Source organism: Dendrobium catenatum, unplaced genomic scaffold (assembly GCF_001605985.2).
Source record: "Dendrobium catenatum unplaced genomic scaffold, ASM160598v2 fragScaff_scaffold_1374, whole genome shotgun sequence".
NCBI lineage: Eukaryota > Viridiplantae > Streptophyta > Magnoliopsida > Asparagales > Orchidaceae > Dendrobium > Dendrobium catenatum.
Genome location: NW_021319836.1, coordinates 677581 through 702612, shown reverse-complemented (window position 1 = coordinate 702612; position 25032 = coordinate 677581). Strand labels below are relative to the sequence as shown.

Here is a 25032-nt window from a genome sequence, read left to right as displayed (position 1 = left end):
AAGGGAGGAAGGTTTTCCTCTAGCACTCAAAGAAGGCTTAGGATTTTCCTAGGCTCTGATACCATGAAGAAATTGTTTAGAGAGAAATTTGAATTCTATTCTATTTCTTGGAATCATTACATATGTATACATTCTGGGAGAATAAACAAAAAAGCAAATACATTTAATCTAATTAATTATAGAAATCATATCCTATGGATCTCCAACTGCATCCCTCGAATTACTTCCCACGTATCTCCGACTGTAACCCTCGGATAACTGCTATTGCCCAAAAATCTCCAACTACAACCCTCAAATTGTTGGCCACGGATCTCCAACTGCAGCCCTCGGATTGCGGCTCACGGATTGCTGACGAGGCCTCCTCTTGGCTGCATAATTCAACAATTTTTAAATAAAAAATTTCAAGATTTGCAATGATATTTTCTGATTTTAAATGGAGAATATTTACAACTTCTAGAATTTATAAGGTTGAATGCTAAAACCCTAAAACCACCTTAACAAACCCAAATACACTCACTTCTTCTTTGAAAACCTCAAATTTATAATCCCTCTTTAATAAGCCTAAATTATTGGCTATGCAATATGTTTAATAATTATTAGTAATGGTTATCTCATAATATTACATACTTTAAAATAGTTATGTAGTTTATTATTGAGCTGATTCACAGTAAGGGTTGCTTGCCACTTAATACTTTTGAGAAATCTTCCTTTAAAATATCTAAACAAGAAACCCAACAGTGATTGAGCATAGTTCAATAAAGATGTCAGTGTTCTTGAACAAGATTTTATTCTGAAGTCATACACGTCAACGTAAAGATGGGAGAGGCTGTTTTAAAGATGAGAGAGGCTGTTTTAGGTTGATTTCATCCAAAAGCATCCCAAATTTTAAGAGGGAGAAGTTGATTATGGGCTAAATCAGGCAGAATTAATGAAACTCAGCTGAAGGATATAATGCAACTGTTTTGATAACAACTGGTTTGATCTCGTTCAGGTGCAAATAATTACTAAGAAAAGGTCAGGATCTAATGCAACAGTTGATTAGGGATGTATCATGGATGATGTGAGGGCAGTAGCATAATATGCACTAGAATTATCAGTAGATTAAAATGTACTTGGTTTAAAACGATGAGCCGCACAATAGTACCCTAGAAAGTTACTAGTAGCTTGATTGGAAATGAAGAAAATTAGTTCTCCTTTCTGCACAAGTCTCATGGACTAGTAGCAAGCATTTTTAGTATACTTCCATTATTTCTTTGATATTTTAGTAGTTAAATTAATCACACTTGAATATAAATTTGCTTTATGGTAAGATATTTGTAATCACATTCGGAATTTCACGGCAGCCCTAGGTGCACAATCATATCAAAATATGTTCAAAATCGTCTAGCATAATATTATGGAGCTGTTAGATCACGTTTGGTGGAATCTTTATTTGGCCAACTATAATGTATTATTCCGAAGGGATGCACATCCATCCATCTTTGTCATGCTGACTCAATACTTTAGGCTTTCGGTAAGCGTTACAGTAAGAGCGCACATGTCGATCTTAATCAAAATTCAACTGATTAACCAAAAATATTACAAATCGATACAAAAGCCTAACTAGTCCCTAATTCCCTATCATACAACCTACAAGTGCACGTCTTCTCAATGCATTCATTCTAGAAAGGGGACGCCACAACAAAGATGATGAGTTGTTCAAGTTTTTTATAATTATATAAGGCACAAAAAAAGAGTGAGGAATCCATACATTGATAAACAACTAACAATTGCACATTCTATGTTGTTCAACTTCAATCAAACCAATGTCCGTGAGAGAGAAGAGAGATGACTCAGTCCTCTAACAAACAAAAGTCCAAACAATAGCAAACAAAAAAATAGGCACGTGCCACCATTCTCATATTCCTAAGTACATACACAAAGCAAAGAAGAAGAGGAAATCCCAAGAATTTTAAAACAGGATATTACCTCGCACAAAAATCTTTTGCTTTTATGCACCGCTAAAACCGCATTTCTCCATGTACTTCTGCATACAAAACCTTGCAAAAGACTATACATATAGTCACACAACATGTCAAGAAAGGAAAGATTGAGCACATGAGCAAGGCCTGAGGATGCCAATCTCAATATCACGCAACCCAAGCTACATTCCAAACGACGCATGGAGCATTTCCTTAAAGCCTTCTATATAACAGGACAATTTCAAAAAAGAAAAAAATAAATGATTCTATACAAGGCACAATTCCCAATGAGCTGTGAATCCCAATGCAAGATAATTTTTATTGGTCCAAATTTGTGAATCTCAAAGCACTCATCTCAATCTTTTTATGTGATTTGAATTATATAAGGATCAAGAAATATGTGACAAGAAGAAACACCAAAATAGATCAAGAGAAAAAAACAATGATCTAAAACTTCAATACAAAAAACATCAAGAGAAAACACAATTAGCCAAGATAATGTCATTAACAAAGTTATAACAAGTGTTAATTAGGTGTAACTTTGTAAATGATTTAAAAACCCAAGACTACCAACTCCCAGCCTTTCTTTAGGCATAAGTCACTAACCAAGTGATGCATCACACCAAGATAAAAATCAAGGATAAGGTCCCGAACCAATGAACTGCATTAAGATTTTGGGTCATTTACCATGGACAACTCTACACGCAAGCCCATGGATGACCCATAATCTCTCTAAAATCATTGGATAATAATTAAGAAGCTTATTTTGAAGTTCATCGATGGGTAGGTCAACCCTTTCAATCAAGGAAATAAAAACTTTTAAAAATTACTTAATTTCAATGCCACTCTATTTGCCTTATTTGACTAATCTAAATTTTCATATTTTCAAGAGCTTTAAAATTTATTTTATTCTTTATTATATTATGATAAGTCATCAATCCATGTAATAATATTTAATTAACCCCTAAGGATTTCAAGCTATTTAAGCTTGAAAAAGATGTATAAATAAGATACAACTCTGTGCTTTTGGATTCAATGAATACAAATTCTTTTTTGCTTATACAAATTTTAGATTAAAATGCTTGGTAGCTACTCTAATCTCTGGTAATGATTGGTGGTTGATCCCTTAGGGTTTTAATGAGTCATTAATTATCTTTTCTCAAATACTCATCTTGTCCACATAACCTCAATCATAGCTCCCCTCAATCCTAAAATACATCCAACCCCTTCTAAACTCTCCCAAATATTCCCCTTCTATCCCTAATAATCTCACAAGACCACAACTCCCCAAATAACCTTAAAATATTTTAGCCAAAAATCCAACATATAGAGACAATTTTATGTTGTGAGCAATCGAATTTAAAACATCACAAGTCTTTAATCACTGATGCAAAATCTATAAAAATATCAATATCAATTCTCTAACATATTAAACCTTTGATCTAGAATTCTTCACCCTTTTCATTCAAGAAAAGCTTGTCCATTGATATCATAAAAGTTTCACCATCAAATACGTCCAAACCCTGAATACCCTTTTCACCACCACCCAATAACACTTCCACCACCTCCATAAGGGGGCACCAATTAATTTGTTGCCTTCGATATAAATATCTTATATACCCTATATCACAAACTTTATGGATAAAATCTTTCAATGCAAAACTTAATGGTATTGGTATCTAAGACATGCTATTAAATTCATTTGATTCTTACAAAAAGAATAATTTATGTTATAAAAATGGATCATTAATTAAAATAATGACATATATAATTTGTCGACAAAATTCATAGCATACTCCAATAATCTATTTTTATTTAAAACACAAACTAGAGTTCCTTTCTGATTTAGGTCAAATAAAAGTCTTAAACAAATGTTTAGAAAATGTATAGGCTTTATCAATAAAATACATAAAGGCCTTCAAAGAGTCCTTTTGGATGCATTATTTAGGCAAGCTAAAACAATTTTAAAAAATCCATTATAGATCTTTTTTGTATGAAAATAAATTAATTCTCCCTCATAACTTCATTACATGACCTATAAATTTAATTCTCCTATAATTACAACAACCTTATATGTTTCATTTTCTTTCAAATGTTGGCACCAAAATCCTTTTCTTCATTCCATTGACATGTTTTTTTTTTTTAATTCCATTAAATAGCAGTTAACCAATCTACTCTAATATCTCTCACAAGTCTCTAAGGCTTCGTTTGGTTTTTTGGTACTTTTGTAAAAGACAGTTTTAAAAAATATTGATTCAGAAAATGGAGTTTTCTACCAGAGAAGCATATATAAAAAGCTTTCTCAAAACAACAGAAAAATGAAACAAATGGAGTTATTAGGAACTTGATTTGACGAACCAAACAGTAAAGAAGAAATGAATTTGTTGTTTTAAAACAGAATAAGCACCAAAAACTTCCAATCAAATGAAGCCTAAATCTCAATGAGTATTTCATTTGAATATAAAGTTCGAAATTTCAAGTTCATTATTCTAGATCTATCCATTTTTTTCTTTAGAAGTATTCATGATGCTCTTTTAAAACAATTTCTTCGTTAAAACTCTCATTTTCAATTTCCTTACTATTCTATCTTCCTGAGATCCTATTAAGTTTACTTTGAATACATCTAGCATGATCAAAGACTCAAAGTCACTAAGAACCTTTCTCTTACCTTCGTTATTTATACATCTTCTATTCTCCTTTGTACATAGCTTAATATACAAGGTAAATTAGATCTGAGTTATTGAGGTCAAAGGACTGCTTCATGATGGGCCCATATTTTTACAATCGTTATATTTAGGTTCCTAATGCCTTTCTCATATGCAAGCTGGCTTTAAGATAAATTGTTGATCTTCATAAAGGTAATTTTCAATTATCAACATTAATTTTTCTATTAAAATGTATCATAAAACATATTTGTATTTGAACCACAATTCTTTTAAAATACCCTCAATCAAAAAGGTAGTCTAGAGCTTAACTACTGAAGCTTTAGTGGTCAACTAGATTGTTGGCATGACAAATTTGTGTGAAATGCAAGGTCTGTCATGCAGACTACAAGATTGCACGCAGTAGCTTGCACACGGACTCCCTGAGCAGCTCGGGTTGGTTTTCATCCCTATACATAATTTTGCTTTTGTACAAACTTGCATAAGGATTGTCTTAGTACAAACTTATAAAAATGCGAATTGGCTCTGTCAGCTACCTCATAAGCATCTAAGTTGTGGAAGGACTACCTATGCTTGCCAGAAGCAGGCATCCATGCAAACTTGAGTTATTGTGAAGGCAAGCTCATCAATAATGCTGAGCTCACAAAACCAAGGCGAGCATCTGTAAATGATTATGAGCTCATATAGAGTGAGAAGGAGAGCAAGGATTTTTGCTGCTTTTCCTTATTAGAAACACGGTTTACTGTATAACACCCCTTATACCTCAAGAGCTAAGAGTAATATATAAACCCTACTGTTAATCATCAAAAGATAGTATTTATAATTAATTTTATCAACTCTATTCGCAAGACATATGTTTTTATAACTATTATAAGACTCGGAGTACTTATTTTATTTCCACACTTTTCTCATTATAAAAACATATTTTATTGCCTTAATAACCTTTATAACTCTTCACTTCACCACAAAATCTCCTTGCTTATGAACAATCAATTTCTAGACTTGTATTATGACAACTTTTCAACTAACAATCTGTTAGACCGGTCCTCCCTGGACCGGTCCAGCCGGCCCAATCCAGCGGGCCGGTTCGCGTTTACCGAAGGAGGCGGGCGGAAAAATGAGGCGGAAGCCGCAGGGAGGTTAGAGGTGGGGTCCATTTGAATTTCAAATTGTTTCTTGGAGCCAAAATGAAGGGAAGTGAGGGTAATTAGGTCCTTTTGTGTCTATTTTGAATGGTATGCATTAAGTAGGGAGTAATGGGGTGGTTTTAGGGTTATGTGATTTTGTTTCTGAAATTTCTCTTGTTCTTCTTGTGATTTGGGCTCTAGATCGTAGTCTAGAGATTGGGAGAGTGCGATCCTCCTCTCGAATAGAGGATCCTTGTATCTTTGCTATTTTCCTTGCATCTATTAGTAAAATACAAGTATTTTATCCGTGTTCGCTGCAGTTTTTCTCTGTTTTCCCTCAGTTTTGGGCTGTTTTCCTGCTGTGGACAGCGGTTGTTCTTGAGATTTGTTGCCAACGTGATTAGGAAATACTTGAAATCAAGTATTTCCTATCACAATCTTAATACTCATTCCATCAAAGTTTGGTTCAATAGAGTCCTCATTTTCCTTTTCTTAAATATTATTCAAATGATTATCAACTTCTCACCTTTTATGATCCATTATCATATCCTAACTAATATATTCAATAATAACATATATTTAGTGTCTTGGATAAGTTTAATTAAACCCTAGAATTATCGAAGTAAAAATTATAATAATTAAAATTTAAACTAGCCTAAGTTAATGTTTAATCCTTAATTATTATGCATTGCTTCCATTATTTTGATATACTAATTATTAATAAATATTTCATTAGTTGCATGTAATATAGATTAATGAGTTTTATATGTATAACACTTAATTCATATCTATTTACATATTTAACAACTGAAACTTCCTAGTACTTAACTACTAGCATCCATTAACTCCCAGATGGATAGTTGTCAAAGAAAGCTCATAGATCTTCCACGCACTAAGAATGGTTAAAAATTACATATCAAATTAAACTAATAAAATAAGATTAATTTATAACATGGCTATTAACTAATTTGATTAACTACACTAATTTGATAAGCATTGGGCTAGAAATACTTTGCCAATGATTAAGATAATAAATAAACATTATTAGTTATAGATAGATTGGTTGATTAATAAATTAAAATAGAGATCATATAAGACTAATTAGTTATCAAATCATTAATAGAATAATAAATCATTCCAGTGTTCTATAAACTAATTAAAATAATAGTAAGATCTAATTAATTAGGAATTAACTAATTAAGATATTAAATTAGTAGGATTCATTAAGCTAGTTAGGGGGATTAACTAGAATATCTGCTTAGAAAATAAATTATTATGATAAAAAGTCATTTTAGTTAGTTTACAATAAATAGTACAAATTTAAGCATAATTAATTAATCACATTAATTGTTAATTAGAAAATAAAACTATCTTCACATGAATTTTATATCAAAGTCCATTTTGATTATTCAACCAACTTCTACCAATATACCACAAAAACTCTTATAAAATAACATCTACTTTTAAATCAAATTAGACGACAGTCTTAGCAATAATTTCACTAGATAGTTATTCACTCCCTAAACTCAGCAACAAAGCATACTATAGCACAAGCTCAATTAAAGCAATTGACGATCAGACCTTGAGTCGATTTGACTCTGGTTTAAGATCAATTTGAAGTGACTCCAATCTCAAGAGTCTGGTTATAAGCTGGCTTGATCAAATCTTGATTCGAGCCGAGGCTTGCTAACTTCAATTTGAGCCAAAACTTGATTTGATCTCTATAGATTACCAATCTCCTAACAAAAATTCTTAATCCAATATACATGAATAAAATCATGCATATAAAGGTTAAAATATATATATCATAATGCATATTTAAAATAATTGAAATCTAAATATACATATAAATAAGTGTATATGCATTCATACAAACATATATATAGATTTTGATTTGATATTGAATTAGCTTTATATGATCTAGATTTTACTCAATTCAAATTCAATTTGAGTAGAACATTTCTCATTTGTGTGATGATTGACTTCTATTTTATCTTAACTTGAGCTTAAATCTAATTTAATTTTCAGGTGAACATCAATCTTCCTAAAATTCATAGCCATAAGTATAATTTAAAATATAGTAAAACAAAGAAACTATAGCAGTATATAGCCTAAATTTTAATGAGACTAATTATTACTACATAATGCTTTTCTAACTGATAAAATTAAAGTAACATCAATTCCTATCAGATTAAAGTTCTAATCAGTATATTATGATCTTACTTGATCCTTAAGTTAGCATTCTACTCATTGATTTATTACAAATTAATTAGGATAGTTGATGTTTAATTAGTTCATATATTATGTAATTAGCTTGATTGGAAGAGATGTAATCCCATTTATTCTAATGAAATACTAATTAGTATAATTAATTCATGTTAAAGAGGAAAATCAGTCTTATCTTACTATCTTAGTAACCAATAAAATATTATATTATTTAAATAATGAATCAATAAAAATATCCTAAGCTTTAATTACATTATTAAAACCTTAATAATCTAAATTAAATTCGAATAAAACCAATTCTAATAGCTTATTCTAATTAGATTAATTCAATTACCTTATAACTAATTATACTTCTCTAATTATCTTATAGCTTACATTTATTGCTGAAAGATCAAACCACTATAGAAAGCTAAATAAAAATCATTTAAATCCATTATTCCTCTGACTTACATCCAAAAATTTTTAAAAATTAACTCAAAAAATATGGATATTAACATCGAAAATACTTTCAGGCGTTAATATATATCTCCTGGGTTATCAAAGCCAAATTTACAAAGTTTTCAACAAATGGATTTATTAAATAATACCTGCTCCAAAAATAGAAAAATTGAGTCCTCAATTGCATTAAAAGGGGAATAGATTCATCTTCGGAAACCAACAAATGCAAAGGAAAAAAGCATGAAGAGCTAGTTTATTTTCACGTGAGTATATGAAAGTGGTTGAATTTGCATTTTGGATTTTTTTTTTGGGTGTAATGAGGTCAGTGTCCACATTTAGAATATCAATCAAACATTTATTTGATAGAAAGTAGATAACATTAAGCAGCAATTTATATCTCATCGTTATAACGGTGAGAAGTAACTTTACGTTTGTAAAATTGAAAATCACCTTCAGTTTTCCTTTGCATAAGAAAATAACGAATAATATTATATCAATACGTGAATTAACTAAATAAAGATTATTTAGGTTGATTATATATTAATTAAATAATGATCATAAAGAATGTTAATCACTAATTACTTAAGCAATGTTTAATCAGGAAATTTGTTACAGAGTAATTAAATAAGCAAGGATGATACAGGTTACGAATTTATTTTAATCAATTTAATAAATTAGTGAGAAAATAAAGTTGGAGATGCTAAATTAGTATAATTAATAAATTAATTAGGGAATTCAAACGTGGGTAAATGATGATGATGATGATAGTAGCTTGTAGAATGATTAGCAAAGAATAAATTAAAAATAATTATGCATTAACCTCACTGATTAATCAATAAATAGTTATAAGAATAATATATAATTGTAATTAGTCCAAAAATTATTAATTAATCCAATTAGTTCTTTATAGATAAATTAGAGATAGTGATGCAGAACTATCTAATTTCTTTGGACAAGCAGGCATTAAGTAATAGTAAGGTACAAGAAAAAAGGAAAAAAATTCACCTCATTGAGCCAGAAGTCCTCGTTGGTCTTATTTGTTATCAGATTCCCCGTCCAGCTATGAGCGAGCTCGTGAATTACCACCTGCGCCCCGGTAGCATCGCCTTTGATCACCGTCGGGGTCAGAAATACCATCCTAGGATTCTCCATCCCTCCATAAGGAAAGCTGGGAGGCAACACAAGCACATCAAACCTCTCCCACTCATACGGCCCAAACAACGCCTCCCCAACTCTCACCATCTCCTCAACCCCACTAAATTCCCTCGCCGCAGCATCCAGCACCTCGGGCCCGCCCTCAGCATAAACTCTCGTCCTAGGTCCAAGATCCCGCCCTGAAATCTCACCAGCAGCCAAGGCAAAAAGGTAAGGCGGAATTGGCTGATCCATGCTGAAGCACTCAACGATGCGGTCTTTGCTGCACCAGAGGGAATCCGGTACGCCGGGGGATCCTTCTCCGGCTATGGGATCGCGGCGTGCTAGCTTAGAGGCGGACATGACGGCCGAGAGGGGAAGAGGGAGGTTGATACGGGCGGAGTAGCGGATGCGTGCGGCGGGTGTGTCTTGGCATGGGAAAACGGATCTGGCGTGAATGGATTGGCATTGGGTATAAACGAAAGGATGAGATCCGGAAGAGGTCTGCGCAGGGGAAAGCCATTGGAGAGCAGAGGAGGATGGGGAGGTGGAGAAGACGATGAGGACAGAGGAGTGAGAAGAGAGGGCGATCGTGATAGGTGAGCCCTTGATGGGGTCGGCGGATGAGGATATGGCGAACGGTAGAGGGGAGAGGGAGTCGGGATCGATAACGGCGGAGATGGAGATGGCCCGGGAGTCTAGGGTGAGGTTTCCGGAATAGGATGTGGGGAGAGAGATGAGAGCGGAGCCGATGATGGTTGAGGAAGAGAAATCGAGGAATAGGTTGAGAGCGATGTGGGTAGAGAAGGGTTCCGAGGAGTCGGTAAAAGAGTGAGGATCTACTGGCGACATCGCAGGCGGCCGCTGGCTTAGTCTAGGGTTTTGTTCCTGTTGGTTTGCCGGCGGGAGTAGAGGAGACTGGGAAGGTCCTCACGATCGAACTTTTATTACATCCAGTGAACAGTGAACACACGCTCCTCTAGGTTCGGTTTTAGATCAAAACAGCGCAGTACCGAGTTTTTTTAAAAAACTCTGTACAACTCGGTACTCGGTACTCGGTATTGCGCTTTTTTTGCCTTAATCCGAACGTAGAGGAGCGTACGTTCACTGGATAAAATAAAAGTTCCCCCACGATCACAACGCACGAAAACGACCCACGGTCAGCAGAAATTATTACGTACGGACCGCGGATCATCTCTAACAGAACTCCAGCAGTCGAACAAATGCTAGAAATCCAGAAGTAGAGAATAATTGACGCAATCCGAAAATCTGATTCTAATCCCACATGAAAATTTTGAATTTCGGTCGATTCAAACTCAAAATGGGTTGGATTTGAGTTTTGAGTTTCGACCCACTTTGAATTTCGGATATGATTCAGATTGATCCGGAAATTCGAAATTGACCGAATTTTGACCCAGTATCTTTCACAGCTAGCGAGCTCAAACATCAAAGAATGAGCCTACGAGCGAACCTCCATCCGACCGGAAGGGAACGTCATCCAAGGAGCAAAGTCGAACAGCAGCAAACTCCCGTCGTTGCTTTTGATCAAAATGTTGCAACTTCCGATCCGACCGGAAGGGAACGTCGTTAAAGGAACAAAGTCGAGCAACAACGAAGGAGCCAACGAGCGAACTCCCGTCGTTGCTTCTGATCAAAATGTTGCAACTTTCGATCCAATAAGAAGGGATCATCATCCAAGGAGCGACGTCGAACAACAACGAAGGAGCCAACAAGCGAACTCCCGTCATTCTTCCGATCAAAATTTTGCAACTTCTGATCCGACTGAAAGGGAACGTCGTCCAAGGAGCAAAGTTGAACAACAATGAAGGAGCCGAGGTGGTAAGGTACCTTCACAGCGAGCGAACTCCCTTGGTTGCTTCCGATCAAAATGTTGTAACTTCCGATCCGAGGTGGGTACTTCCTTCAACGACGGACTCACCCATTAGCACTATGTGGGTCGGGTTTGGGTCCTAAAAACTGACTCGTTTGTAAAACGGGTCGGGTCGAACAATGTCGGGTCAATTCGGGTTAGACCTGAACTCGATCTGTAACCCGATTTTGACATCTCTATCCAAAAGCACAGCTCAAAATTTCAATTATTACATGTGTACATATTTATTATTAACTAATTAAGAATTAATATTTTATAAATGCATTGTTTTTTTTTTAATTTAAAAAATATTTATATAATTAGATTATTTAAATTATGTTATTCTTTTTACATAATTAGTTGATTCAAATTAGGTTATTCATAATTAGTTTATTCATTTAATTTAAAAAATGAATATGTAGGTCTAATTTAAAAATTTAATAAATATAAAGATATGATTAAAAATAAATATAAAAGAAAATATGAGAAAGAATATACATAAAATATTCTTTTTTATGTAAGGAAATGGAGTTTGATTGTACATCAGTTACTGCACGATCTGACCCAAACTCCATGATAATTTTGAAAAAAAGCCAGTAGTTATCCTGTCATTTCACTTTTAAAATTGCGGAAGACCAAAAGGTTTAGGGTTTCCAAGTTGGAAGAGGACTTTGAGATTTTGATTGTCGAATAAATACTGCTCTCGTCTTCTTCGTCAATCTTCATCTTCGAACAAGGATTTCTTTGTTGTCTCCTTTAAGGTAAGTTTGATGAAGGTGCCATTTTATTTATAAGGTATTTGAAAAGAGAAGAAATGAACGGCTACTATTTAGGGTTTGCCACCTCCAACCAATATTACAATATTTTTTTTTAACAAATAAGAAAGAATATACATAGTTTTTTTTGTTAAGAAATAGTTTTTTTGGTTTCAGAAGGTGTTTAGGTTTCTTTATTTTTATTTTTAGATTATCTTTGTATTTGTTAAAGGCATGAACTACGAATCTACATTATCTATTTGGATTTTCTCCATAAATGATGTTTAAAATTCATGTGTACACATTGTATTGATTTGCCTTGCACACACACTGTGTATGAGTGTACATAAAATGCTTATAAATTTTTCTTGTATACACACTGTGTACAAGTGTACATCAAGTGTATAGATTCTTATTGTATACACACTGTGTACAGACACTGTGTACAATTGTACACAAAGTGCTTATAAATTTCTCTTGTACATACACTGTGTACAAATTATACACAAAGTGTATAAATTTCTCTTGTATATTATGTGTACAAGCTTGTACACACACTACGTATAAGTATATACAAAGTGCTTATAAACTCTCTTTGTGTATAGATTCCCCTTGTACAAATACTGTGTACAAAGTATACATAGTATATGTATAAGCTTGTATACACACTGTGTACAAGTATACAAAAGTGCTTATAAATTCTCATGTACGCATATTATATGCAAGTTTACGCATATTCTACACCCATTATGTACAATACATAGTGTGTGTACAAGCTTGTATACATACTCTATACAATTGTACATAAACTATTCATAAAATTCTCTTTACACACAGTGTGTTAAAGTTGTACAGAGTGTGTCCACAAGCATCTACACATACTATATACAAGTGCATACAAAGTGCTTATAAAATTTTCTTATATATACACTTTTATATAAAGCACTTTTATATAAAGCATACATAGTGTATAGATTCCATATATATATATATATATATATATACCTCTTCTACACACACTTTATATAAGTGTACACAAAGTACTTATAAATTATCATTGTACATACATTGTGTATAAGTGTACACAAATAGTATAAATTCTTCTTATACACACACTGTCTATAAGTGTACAGAAATTGCTTATAAAATTTTCTTGTACACACTGTGTACAAGTATACAAAAAGTGTATAAGTTTTCCTTGTACGCATATTATGTACGTACAAGGGGTATACAATATATGTATAAGCTTGTATATACATTGTCTACAAGTGTACAAAAAGTATTTAGTCCTTGTACGTGCATTGTGTACAAGTATACATAAAGTGTATATATTCTCCTTATACGCACTATGTACAAGTGCACATAATGGACTTATAAATTTATCTTGTACAAGTGTACACAAAATGCTTATAAATTTCTCTTGTACACACTGTTTACGACTTATACATGGTGTGTACAAGTTAAAAAAATATCAAAATAAACAAAAATATCACATAAACCATTTTATCATTGCATCTAAGCTTTTAAAAAAGCATTAAAATAAATAAAAAAATTTATTGTACACACAGTATGTATAACTACAAAATACATTAAATTGAATAAAAACACATCATAAATCTTTAATATTATTATATCTAAGCTTTTTCACATGCAATACATAGTGTGTATATACGAAAAATATCTCATTTTAATAAAATTTCTCTTGCACCCATGCTGTGTGTACAAGTTCGAAAAGCATCAAAATGAATAAAAATAACACATAAATGAAAGAGGAAAAATACATAATAATTACAATTGAAATAATAAATGAACTTTAAAAAAACTATCATTTAACATAAAATTTACCTAGTCGATCATTTATAGAAGCATGCATTCTTCAAGGCATTCGATATATAAATAATTGAAGAATGCGTTCGAGTCAATGTGCAAACCATCAAGGTGAACACAGTTATGTTGTAGTTGCCTTTATGATAGATTTCTTTGTTGAAAAAATTAAGCTCAGCAAAACATACATTACCTCAAAATAAACATTAAAAAGACAATCATTACGTAAATTACATCTTACTCTTTAGTTTTTCTTTTTATCCTGTTGGTTCTTTATAAAATTTTACGTGATTACTAGACAAAAGCATCCATCTTTTTGACATTCGACGTGTAAATAATTGAAAAATACACCATAAATTCTAAAAATTATACATTTACGAGAAATACAAGAAAACTTGAGAGGAGTTTAAATTTTATCGATAAGAAGTTCAAACGCAACGTCTTCCAAATGAATTGTGGGCTTTATCTTATTTTATGTGGATGCTGCTGCAGTATTGTGGACTTGATCTTATTCACTCTAATTGGTGTACCGATCTCAATGATGTGATTTCTTTGTTCGATCTTCCCTTGAAATGTCGCTTTAATCTGAATGGTCTGATATTTTGCCTTCATTTTACAATCAGGTGGTCATCACTCCACCTTTCAATAATAGAAGAAATTATTCTGCGGGGTTATCGGACGGTTCAGAGACGAATCAGGATGTGTAACATCATTTTTTTGCTGTGTACTGATTTGTACCGAGTGACGTGGCACATCCCGATTTACCTCTAAACCGTCTGATAACCTCACAAAATAATTTCTCCAATAATAGTGCTTGAATATGTACTACTTAGTCGCCCTGCCTGAGCTCACGCGTACAATCCCTTTGGTTGACACGAAGGAATTCTCCCGCGAGGCTCACGTTCGAAGCCCCTAACCTTTCAAAGAAAGTTCTCCCTGCCACCTATAATGCATGTGGCACTTCCATTAATTTAGTCCTTGTTTGACTAGTGGGTTATAGTGAGCCCTATTTATTTTTTTTTTTTGTCTTTTTAGTTGTTTTCTTCTCTTGTCAATCTCAAGTTCTAATCTTGTTTTTGTCTTTGTCGCTGGCTCGCTGCACCTTTTTTGGCCCTTTTCATAAGTAACTTTTTTGTTCATAAATGAAAGCTGAGCCTGACCCCTAATTTTCCCAAAAAAAAAAAAAAAAAAATTTTATCCAAAAAAAAAAAAAAAAAACTATTATGAGACACTTAGACTTTATAGGGCTCATAATACAAATATTTAGATAAATATCTATTTATACATTTATTTGAGTAAATATATCCAAATTTCTACTTTACATAAAATATCCTAAAAATTTATATTTCTCCTAAAACTATAATCCACTCAAATCACAAATAAGTAGAGTTTGTAGCTACTTCAAGTATATTTTTGTAATAATTCAAATATGTGAAATATATTTTCTTGAAAAATATAGATCTAGAGTGTGATAAAATGGCATTAGAGCAGATAAAAGTACGTAAAAGATAATTATCGCACTATTCATTAAAAGAAAAACTGCAGAGCAATTGTTATTAGAAGAATTGAAATATAAATAGAGCTTATGAACAGAATAGAAATATGATTTATGATTTATAATCAGTTGATTTGAGTTTGAATTTTTGTTTTGAGCATTCTCTCTTTCTCTCTCTCTGTGTGTGGCTGATATAGAGTGTTGAAACAATAGGATTGAACCAATTTAGTCAATAATTCAAAAAATGTTCGAATCTTGTTTTAAAATTGCTCAAATCTTGTTCAAACCTTATTTTAACTTCTTTTGATTATTGATTGGAAGCTCATTGAATCTCAATTAGAAGAAACTTTCACAAATGCTATTCCTAACTAGTTCGAACTAGATAGCAATCTTTCTTATGTTTATATTTAAAGTTCTTTTTTTTTTTCTTATGCAAATGAGAACATAAAGAAGACAATCAGCCTGGTTAGTTGTTTAGTGAAAAACATAGTAAAACTATATTTTTTCTTAAGCAGGACGTCGAGATTGAACATCGGGCCTTAAGCGAGACGTCGAGTCTTCAGTAGGACGTAGGGACTGAACGTCGGGCCTTAAGCGGGACATCGAGTCTTCAGCAAGACGTAGGGACTGAACGTCGGGCCTTAAGCAGGACGTCGGGTCTTCAACAGGACGTAGGGACTGAACGTCGGACCTTAAGGCAGTGGTGAAATGAAACTCCGGCGAGGCTTTGGTGGTGGTCCGGCGAGGTTCCTGCGGTTGTCCGGCGGGACTTCTGCGGTGGTCCGGCGGTGGTCCGACAGCCGTCGAGGAGGAGCTTCTTCGTTCTCTTCTCTTCTTCTCTCTATTGCTTCGGCCTCCCTCTTATGAAAAATAAGGGCTCTATTTATAGATTTTATGGAGTGGCATGGCCTGTAAATAGGCGTGAGATCAGGGGCGAATAGGGAGTGGTTGAATGGACGGTCGATATTGAATCCTACGATCGTGCACCGTTCATTGGTCATTTGAATGCCTTAGTGATGTCGAAATTCAGTGATCTTGGGCTCGTTGGATTCTTCTCGTCGAGCCCTTCGATTCGAGTATAAGCTCGTCAAAATCGGAGACCGTTTGGTAACTTAAATTGCAGTTTGAATCTTCCAACAGCGCTTTGAGCCCTTGATTCAGACTCATTTGGGCTCGGATTGGGTTGATCTTGGTGTCCTTGGGTTCCTATTTCCGAGACGCTCAGTTCGATTATAAGCTTGCTGAAATCGGAGTTCGGGTGCTCTCTGAATTAATTTTTGAAGTTTCCAACTAGTTTTTGCCTCGAGATTCGTGCCCGATCAAGCTAATTTTGCATGACGTATCAACTATAATTCACTCAAATCACAAATAAGTAGAGTTTGTAGCTACTTCAAGTATATTTTTGTAATAACTCAAATATGTGAAATAGATTTTCTTGAAAAATATAGATCTAGAGTGTGACAAAATGGTATCATAACAGATAAAAGTACGTAAGAGACAATTATCGCACTATTCATTAAAAGAAATCATGCAGAGCAATTGTTATTAGAAGAATTGAAATATAAATAGAGCTTATGAACAGAATAGAAATATGATTTATGATTTATAATCAGTTGATTTGAGTTTGAATTTTTGTTTTGAGCATTCTCTCTTTCTCTTTCTCTCTCTGTGTGGCTGATATAGAGTGTTGAAACAATAGGATTGAACCAATTTAGTCAATAATTCAAAAAATGTTTGAATCTTGTTTGAAAATTGCTCAAATCTTGTTCAAATCTTATTTTAACTTCTTTTGATTATTGATTGGAAGCTCATTGAATCTCAATTAGAAGAAACTTTCACAAATGTTATTCCAAACTAATTCAAACTAGATAGCAATCTTTCTTATGTTTATATTTAAAGTTTTTTTTTTTCTTATGCAAATGAGAACATAAAGATGACAATCAACCTGGTTAGTTGTTTAGTGAAAACATAGTAAAACTATATTTTTTTTTAAATTTAGTGGGACATAGATTTTTTAAAATTTAATTAAACTTAGCTAAATTTTTATTAAATCATAATATTAGCTAAATTAAATACTGTTACTTTAAAAACTAAATAAATATTTATGATGATAGAATACAGAAATTTAATTTCTGTATTCATTCATGAATCCAAAAATTAGTTCTTCTTATTTGCTTATTATAAATTCTTCTTTAACTGTGCTCATTCTCTTTAATTGTTTTTCAGGCTTTATTTGGGACAACTTTTTTTATTATTTTCTAAATCAAATTTTTAGTTAAAATTATTTAATTTAAAAAACTATTTTAGAAAATAAAAAGAAAGCCATACCAAACGAAGCCTTAGTTCGGCTCCTCATAATTTTGCCTTCTTCTTATCCTATGAGATCTTAACAAATGTTGATTATTTGGCATTGCTACATGATTATAACTTTGGATTAATTTATAAACTTTTCAATTATCAATCTAATCCATATCAAGATTTCGTTTGGAATGACTTTTTTGTTGCTTTCTAAAGCAGCTTTTTAGTATATATATATTTTTTTTAACTAGAAAATTTATTACTAAAAAGTTACTTTAGAAGTAGCAAGAAAGCTGTCTCAAACAAAGCTTAAAATCTAACCATTAAAGGACACCATATTCCAACATTTAACTTTCAAAAGTTGATTGTGTGATTTAGATTACAACCTCTCTTAAGCCAAGTTTTGTATAAAGAAAGTCTTTGATTTTATTTTGATTAATTTTTTAATTTAGCTATTAACTATCTTAATTTCTATGAACACTTAGGCTTCTTTTGAGACGGCTTTCTTATTGCTTTGTAAAACTGTTGCATAGAAAATAATTGTTTAAATTTGTTGTGAAAAACAGTTTCTAGTACAATTTTTTTAAAAAAGCAACGAAAAAATAGTGGCCAAATAAAAATTTTGTGGGATCTGAAAAAATAAAACAGTAAGAAAAATATCCCAAATGATTAATCGAGCATTATGGGCATAAAAGTAGTATGAATCCAAGGCTTCTTTTTCCCAATGAATAATATAATTAGAAAGTTGGTCTTTTCTATGTGGCCTAGTATTGCATTTTTGTACTTCAACACCCACTTATGTTAATTGAGTAAAATAGTTATCATGATTATTATAGAATGGCTTGTTTGGGTCTGTTTTCTTTTGCTTTCTAAAATAGCTTTCTAGTACAAAATTTTTTTGAATTTGAAATTTTTATACTAGAAAGCCGTTTTAAAAAGCAGCAGTACGAAAGCTGTCCCAAACAAAGCCTTAAATTGATTATATAACTGTACGTGTTCTAAGAACCACAAATTCTCAATTGTGTGATTTTTCTTCTTTTCTATTTTAAAAGGATTACATAGCTTTGTATTTATGTAAAATCAAATGATTTGCTAAAATCTAGATAATATAAAAATGCGATTCCAAACAATCCATTAATTTTCAATCAATAAATAAGTTAACTTAGGCTTCGTTTGGCACGACTTTTTTATTGCTTCTTAAAGCAGCTTTCTAGTACAAAAATTAAAAAAAAATTTGTACTAAGAAGCAGCTTTAAGAAGCAGAAGGAAAGCCGTCCCAAACGAAGCCTTAGAAAAAACTATCATTGAGACAATTATTAATCTAAGAATAGGTTGAAACAGGACCAGGCCTAATTAGCTGAACAAAATGAAACTATTTGAAGACCTAAATAAAAAGGTCTACTTTTTGGCTTTATATGACCTTTTATTCATTGAAGTTATTAATTAATCTCTAACTAAATAACTTCCTAATCTTTGCAAAATTACTCTTAGGATAAATGTCTAATATTCATATATCATCCAATATTATATACCAACAACCGGCTTAATCGTGTAAGGTTCTCATAAGGGTCATTACCTGAATCCAACCCGTTTAACTCCTCGACAAACCAATTGACCCAAATCCAACCTAATAACCTATTTTGATTTTAGAAAAGTATATATAATTTATCAACTATAAAATTTTGATTAATTTCTCAAAAATAAGAAGGGCATATTAATACGTAAAAAAAATTTGAGAAAAACACTTAAAACATATTACTATTAGGTCAAGATCAAGTTTGCATGTTAGCCTGGCCAAAATTCCGAACTAGAACTCAACTCACTTATTAAATGGGTCAAATCAAATCCGAATTTTTGGATCAGGTCTGTTGGAGTGCCAGATTAATACATATTCTTGAACAATACAATAGTGCAACTAGTGTATCGAAAGAACTGAGTGTCAAACAAATTATATGATCATCCAATTAAAGAAGAATAAGTCCTAACTCATTAGTTGGAGAGTACTAATCAAATGGGCCCAAACTTATTTTAATAGACCAAAATGATCTAACTCGTTTCCAAAAACCTTAAGCCTTACAACTTAGCCCCAATCAGGGGCGGAATCAATCTCTTTTTTAGGGTAAGCAAAATAGGATTATGAAATGCATAATTTTATGTATGAAATAGAAAATGAATTTTTGTTCCTAAGAATTTGAACAACTGCATTTACTGAAGGTGAAAAAAATAATTAAAATATTTATTTTTCTAAGAAAAAATAATATCCACCATGAGCTCTTTATGATTCCACCACTGACTCCACTGTAGTGTTTTATATCTACACATTTTATATGTGAGCTAAATTGAAACACTTATATATATAAGAGAGGAAAGAACTTTATTTCATAGAATTGATCATCAATCTAATACATGAGCGAACTTGTGCTTATGTGAGGATGGGCAATTACCCACCACCCTCAAAATTTTAATAAAATAGTTTAAGTAAGGGTATTTTTGTTATTTCCCCACCCGTAGCCCTAGTGTTCCCAACAAAGGGAAAAAAAGACCGCATAACAGTAGAAATTTTTCGTCCCGCAGCTACAAACAATCACCAGTGCCTACCAGCCGTGTTCAGCTCCAACACAAAAAATATTTTTGAGTTCGAACGATTAGAGCAGCAGCTGCAACTCTTGTTCGATCGTTCCCCAGTGTCAGCAACCGTCTGCAATCCGTGCACAGCTCCAAGCCTCCAATCGCTTGCAATCTGAGTTCTGATCTTGAGAATCCAGTAAAATCTATCATAATAAAATACAAATTTTTTTCTTTGAATTATACCTTCATTTTATTGTTTTTAAATAGTAGTCCATTTATGTGAAATTTTTATCCACCCTAAAATGGAAGGCTAGTTCCATCTAATATATATACAAGAAAGGTGAGAAGAGCTACTAACCACACTCAGCAAGTAGAATTACTTATGCATAAATTTTTAATGTAAAATAGTACGCCTATTATGGCGAGCATTAATTCACAAACCCAAAAAAGCAAGGTTGCTTCGGGTCTTATTAATTGCATTAAATAATAATTTAAAATTAGTATAGAATATTCACAGTATTAAAAAAATAAAAAATAAAAAACTCTCCCAACTAGTTTCAGTTTGTTTCTCACCTGTAATGGAAAGCACGTGCCTCAACGACCATTCAAAGAGACCACAAATGAACGCTGCTTTAATGAGACAGCAAATCATCTTACGTGGCGCTTTCCCTGCCATATGTATGTAAATCCGGTCAAACTTTCTCGTCCCGCTTTCCGGGATCCAATGAAACGAGCCAAGCATGATTTAAATATTATTAAAGTTACTCTTACATTAATACACAATACAAATTCCTTATATGTAATATTTATCATAAAGCAAATATAGGGATTCACAAGTCTGTTCTCATATAATTTTTATCCTGATTTTCTGAGTTTTTTTTTTATAATTTCAATGAAATCTTAAACAGCTTTAATTTGAATTCTAAACTTTAAAATTACAGACTAAGAAATTATTTAGTAAGTCTGCAACATTTTATAAAGTTGGTTGTGAAAAAATAACTTGGTTACTATAGTTATAACAAATAACTTTCATCATAAAAATTTATAAAAGGCAGTAATAAAATAACAAAAAATAGTAGGAAAATAAAATTATGGTTGTTGCGGGCTAGAATATATGTGGCGATAGAGTTAGTAAATTTCCGTCCGAGTGTTGTACGAATATTCAACACATAAACAGGAAAGGAAAATAAACACTAAGATTTTTACGTGGAAAACCCTAAAAAGGAAAAAACCACGGGGCATCGCCCAGTTGAAATGATTCCACTAGTGTTTTGTTTGAGATATAAGATACTGATTCGTCCAACAAGTCAATACGATCAGATTACAATGGATTTTTCCTGAATTGAGATTCAATTACAAAGTTGTGCAGAGTTCTAGCGTCACCCGAATGTCCGGCAGAATTCCGGCGTTATTCAGGCGGCGGGAAGAACTCTGGCGGTGGTCGAGGAGGAGCAGTTCTCTCCTGTCATTCTCTTCTCTTCTTCTCTTCTTCTTGCTTAAGTTCCTCTTATGAGAAATGAGGGGTCTATTTATAGTTTTTCTAGAGTGGCATAGCTCATAAATAGGTGTGAGATCATGATCAAATAGGGAGTGGTCTAAATGGACGGCTGATATTGAATCCCTTGATCGTACACCGTTCGTCAGACATTTGAAGGCCTTAGTGATGTCAGAATTCAATTATCTTTGGCTCGTTGGATTCGTCTCGTTGAGTCGTTCGATTCGACTATAAGCTCGTTAAAATCGAAGATTGTTTGGTAACTCAAATTGTGGTATGAGCTTTCCAACAGCGCTTCAGGTTGAGTTCGTATTTCCGAGACGATTAGTTTGACTATAAGCTCGCTGAAATCGGAGTTCAGATGCTCCCGAATTTAATTTTTGAAGTTTCTGGTTCAGTTTTGCCTCGAGATTTGTGCTTAATCAAAACAATTTTTGGAGAATATATCAATGGTTGTTGTAAGAAAAGCAAAGCAATAAAAAAGCTATCACAAACAAATCCTAAGATGGATTCACTATACCCTAAAATTGATATCACAAACAAACCCTAGAGTTGAATGCGGATGGTGGAGGAATTTTTTTTTTCCTAAGACCGATAAATAAGGTATAACAACTATTAATTCTCTATTAATAATTAAAAAAGAAAGGTGGATTATTAATATAAGAAGCCAACCAATTGACATAGATTTGGGGGAACCCTCTTAGATGAAGTTTATTAATGATAGCTTGGATGTTCACACCATCAAAAGCATTTTGAAGATTGATTTTAGTCTAAAAGCAAGTAATTAAGTTAATTGTGAGATTTAGAATGCTTAAATAGCTTAAGGGGAAGGGAAATATTATTTATTATGCACATATTTAATGAAGTAGCTTACGAGAGATGAATGATTGGACATATTTTGAACTAGTGATAAGAAACTTGGCAATGATTTTGTAGAAGATTTTACGACGAGTGTTAGCATGAAGCTATTTAGGGATGAGAGCAATGAAATCATTCAACCGAGGGGTTGAATATTTAATATTTTGTTGAGTGAAAGAAGCAACATGTTGTTCATAGTTGCTCCTAAAAATTATTAGATTAATAAGAAATAATAACTTGTAATTATTATAAGAACACTAGAAATTATTATATAGAGGCTTGTAGTACTCAATAGCCTCCTTAATAATATTGTGATGAGAGGAAGGAGTATTATATAATGAATGTATCTCTTTAATATAATTGTTAGTTTTCCTACATTCTTTTGTAAACTAACTTATGATCATCACTCCTCCCCTCCCCCTCCTCATCTTAAATGTCAAAAATTTTAAGGTGTTGATGAAGCCATTGGATTCATAATTAGAATGCCAAGGAATTCCATTTTTGTAAATGTCTTTACTTTAATCATTTATTCTTGATTAATTAAGCTCCTTTCAAGAAGTTTAAAAAACATTAATTGATGCTCTTTAAGAGTAGTAGTGTTTTATGGCAATTGATTAGTGAAATTTTAATGTAATTTTTACTTTTTCCAATTTATTATAAAACATAAAACTATAATCCCACGTTACATTAGTGAATAAAGTAGTGTTGACCTATATTGGGGGTGTCAAAATGGGTCAACGAGTCGGGTTCGGGTCCAACCTGAATTGACCTGAGTCTAAACAAATCAACCCGAACCCGGACCGGTTTTACAAACTGGTCATGATTTCCAACCCGGACCCAACTAATGCAGGTTACCGGGTTTACTCAACTCGACCGACGAACTTGGACTCGAAGGTTTGATCCACGTGAGTGAAAGAATGGTGCATCATGCAAAGTCGTGGCACCACAACTGGTGCGAGAGGCATGCAATGTGAGGCTAGTGTGCTAGGTGAGGGTGAGGCCAGTGCAAGGTGAGGCTAATGTGCGGGGTGGCTCGGGCGCAGACTAGCTTGACCGCAGATGTGAGGGCCAGCGAGGCTATCTTGCGGGGCGACCAGGCATCTAGGCAAGGCCAGCGCCAGCACGGGTTTAGCCTATGCGAGACCTTGGGTTCAACTGCAAGGCTGAGGCAGGGGGGGTGGGCCGGGGGGTCGAGTACTCAATCTACAAAGCAAAACACGGACAACCTATGCAGATACGTACGACGTGAGTCAAACCTGGGTTGATTTTGGGTTGCCGGGTCAACCCAACCAAATTTTAGAAACGTTTCGAAATCTCAAACATGAACCTGCCCTATATGGCAAACGGTTTGACCCAAACTAGACTTTTTTGTGCCAATTTCAGGTCAAGTCATATTTTGACACTCTTATGTATTGCATGTTGCTCTGGAATCCACCAAATCAAAATAATTTTGTATGGATTCCCATCTATCCAACTTTAATTACTAATTGAAAGCTTTAGAGTATATAATTATCATTAAATAAGAGCAAGGAGTGAAAAAAGGAAAAGAAACCTTTAGGGGCAAAAAATACCTTGGGAGCAATACGACGCAAAGGGATGCGACATCGTGGCATTAAGATATCTGCTTGAGAAAAATATTTCTGGGATGCTGTAACATTGGGTGGCATTAATGCGGCACTGGGTGGCATTACTACGATGCTCAATTTCCTGTTTAGAGGAATATGGGCGGATCTAGAATTATTTTTTAGAGCGCAGCAATGCTATGGAGGTGAGCATCACTAGGGGTGTAAGTGAGTTGAGTTGGCTCGAGCTCGACTCATTAAGGAGTTCATTAGTCAAGCTTATCGAGCCACGAGTTTGAGCATGAGCCTATAATTGAGCTTATATATTAAACAAGCTCAAACATGAGCTCAGCCTGGCTCAACTTGAAAGCTCGTTGAGCTGCTCGATTAACTTACATCACATTTGAAATCAATTTAAATTAACATTATATAATATATTTAATATTTTAAAATTAATCATATATTAAAAATAAAATTCTATAAAAAAATAAAAATTTTAATTTAAAATAAAGAAATCAAGCTCAACAATCGAGTTAAGCTTGAGCTTTCCAAATGAGCTCGACTCTATAAGCTTTTAATGAGTCGAGCTTGAGCTCAGTTAGAATTAAACAACCTTAGCTTGATTAACTAGATACTCGACTCGTTTACACTCCTAAATACTGCAGTGGTAGATTTAAAATGAAGTGTTAATATATATATATATATATATATATATATATATAACTCTATTTTGTCATTTTCACCTCAGTACCCTTGCC

General features: G+C 33.2%; 1 protein-coding gene across 4 annotated transcripts; it reads right to left on the bottom strand.

Moving 5' to 3' along the window:
* Positions 1-323: 323 nt before the first annotated feature.
* On the bottom strand, positions 324-10498 carry LOC110102427 (leucine aminopeptidase). 4 transcript variants are annotated; one of them, XM_028699728.1, is made up of 2 exons: positions 9421-10495; positions 324-368 (listed from the first exon to the last, which is right to left on the bottom strand). In XM_028699728.1, exons 1-2 carry the CDS (start codon positions 10399-10401, stop codon positions 339-341), a joined length of 1011 nt encoding a protein of 336 aa, XP_028555561.1. In that variant the 5' UTR covers positions 10402-10495; the 3' UTR covers positions 324-338. The 4 variants fall into 4 exon arrangements, with proteins under 4 accessions (XP_028555561.1, XP_028555559.1, XP_020686423.2 ...); XM_028699726.1 differs by lacking the exon at positions 324-368 and adding an exon at positions 1891-2184 and having other exon boundaries at positions 9421-10498; XM_020830764.2 differs by lacking the exon at positions 324-368 and adding an exon at positions 1976-2050.
* Between the last annotated feature and the right edge of the window lie 14534 nt (positions 10499-25032).

What these genes read in the sequence shown, in the direction of transcription:
- LOC110102427 (XM_028699726.1), bottom strand. Translation starts at nt 10,401, where the DNA reads ATGTCGCCAGTAGATCCTCACTCTTTTACCGACTCCTCGGAACCCTTC. An exon ending in AGGACTTCTGGCTCAATGAG is followed by an intron (nt 2,185 to 9,420) that starts GTGAATTTTTTT and finishes CCTGTTATATAG; the next exon opens with AAGGCTTTAAGGAAATGCTC.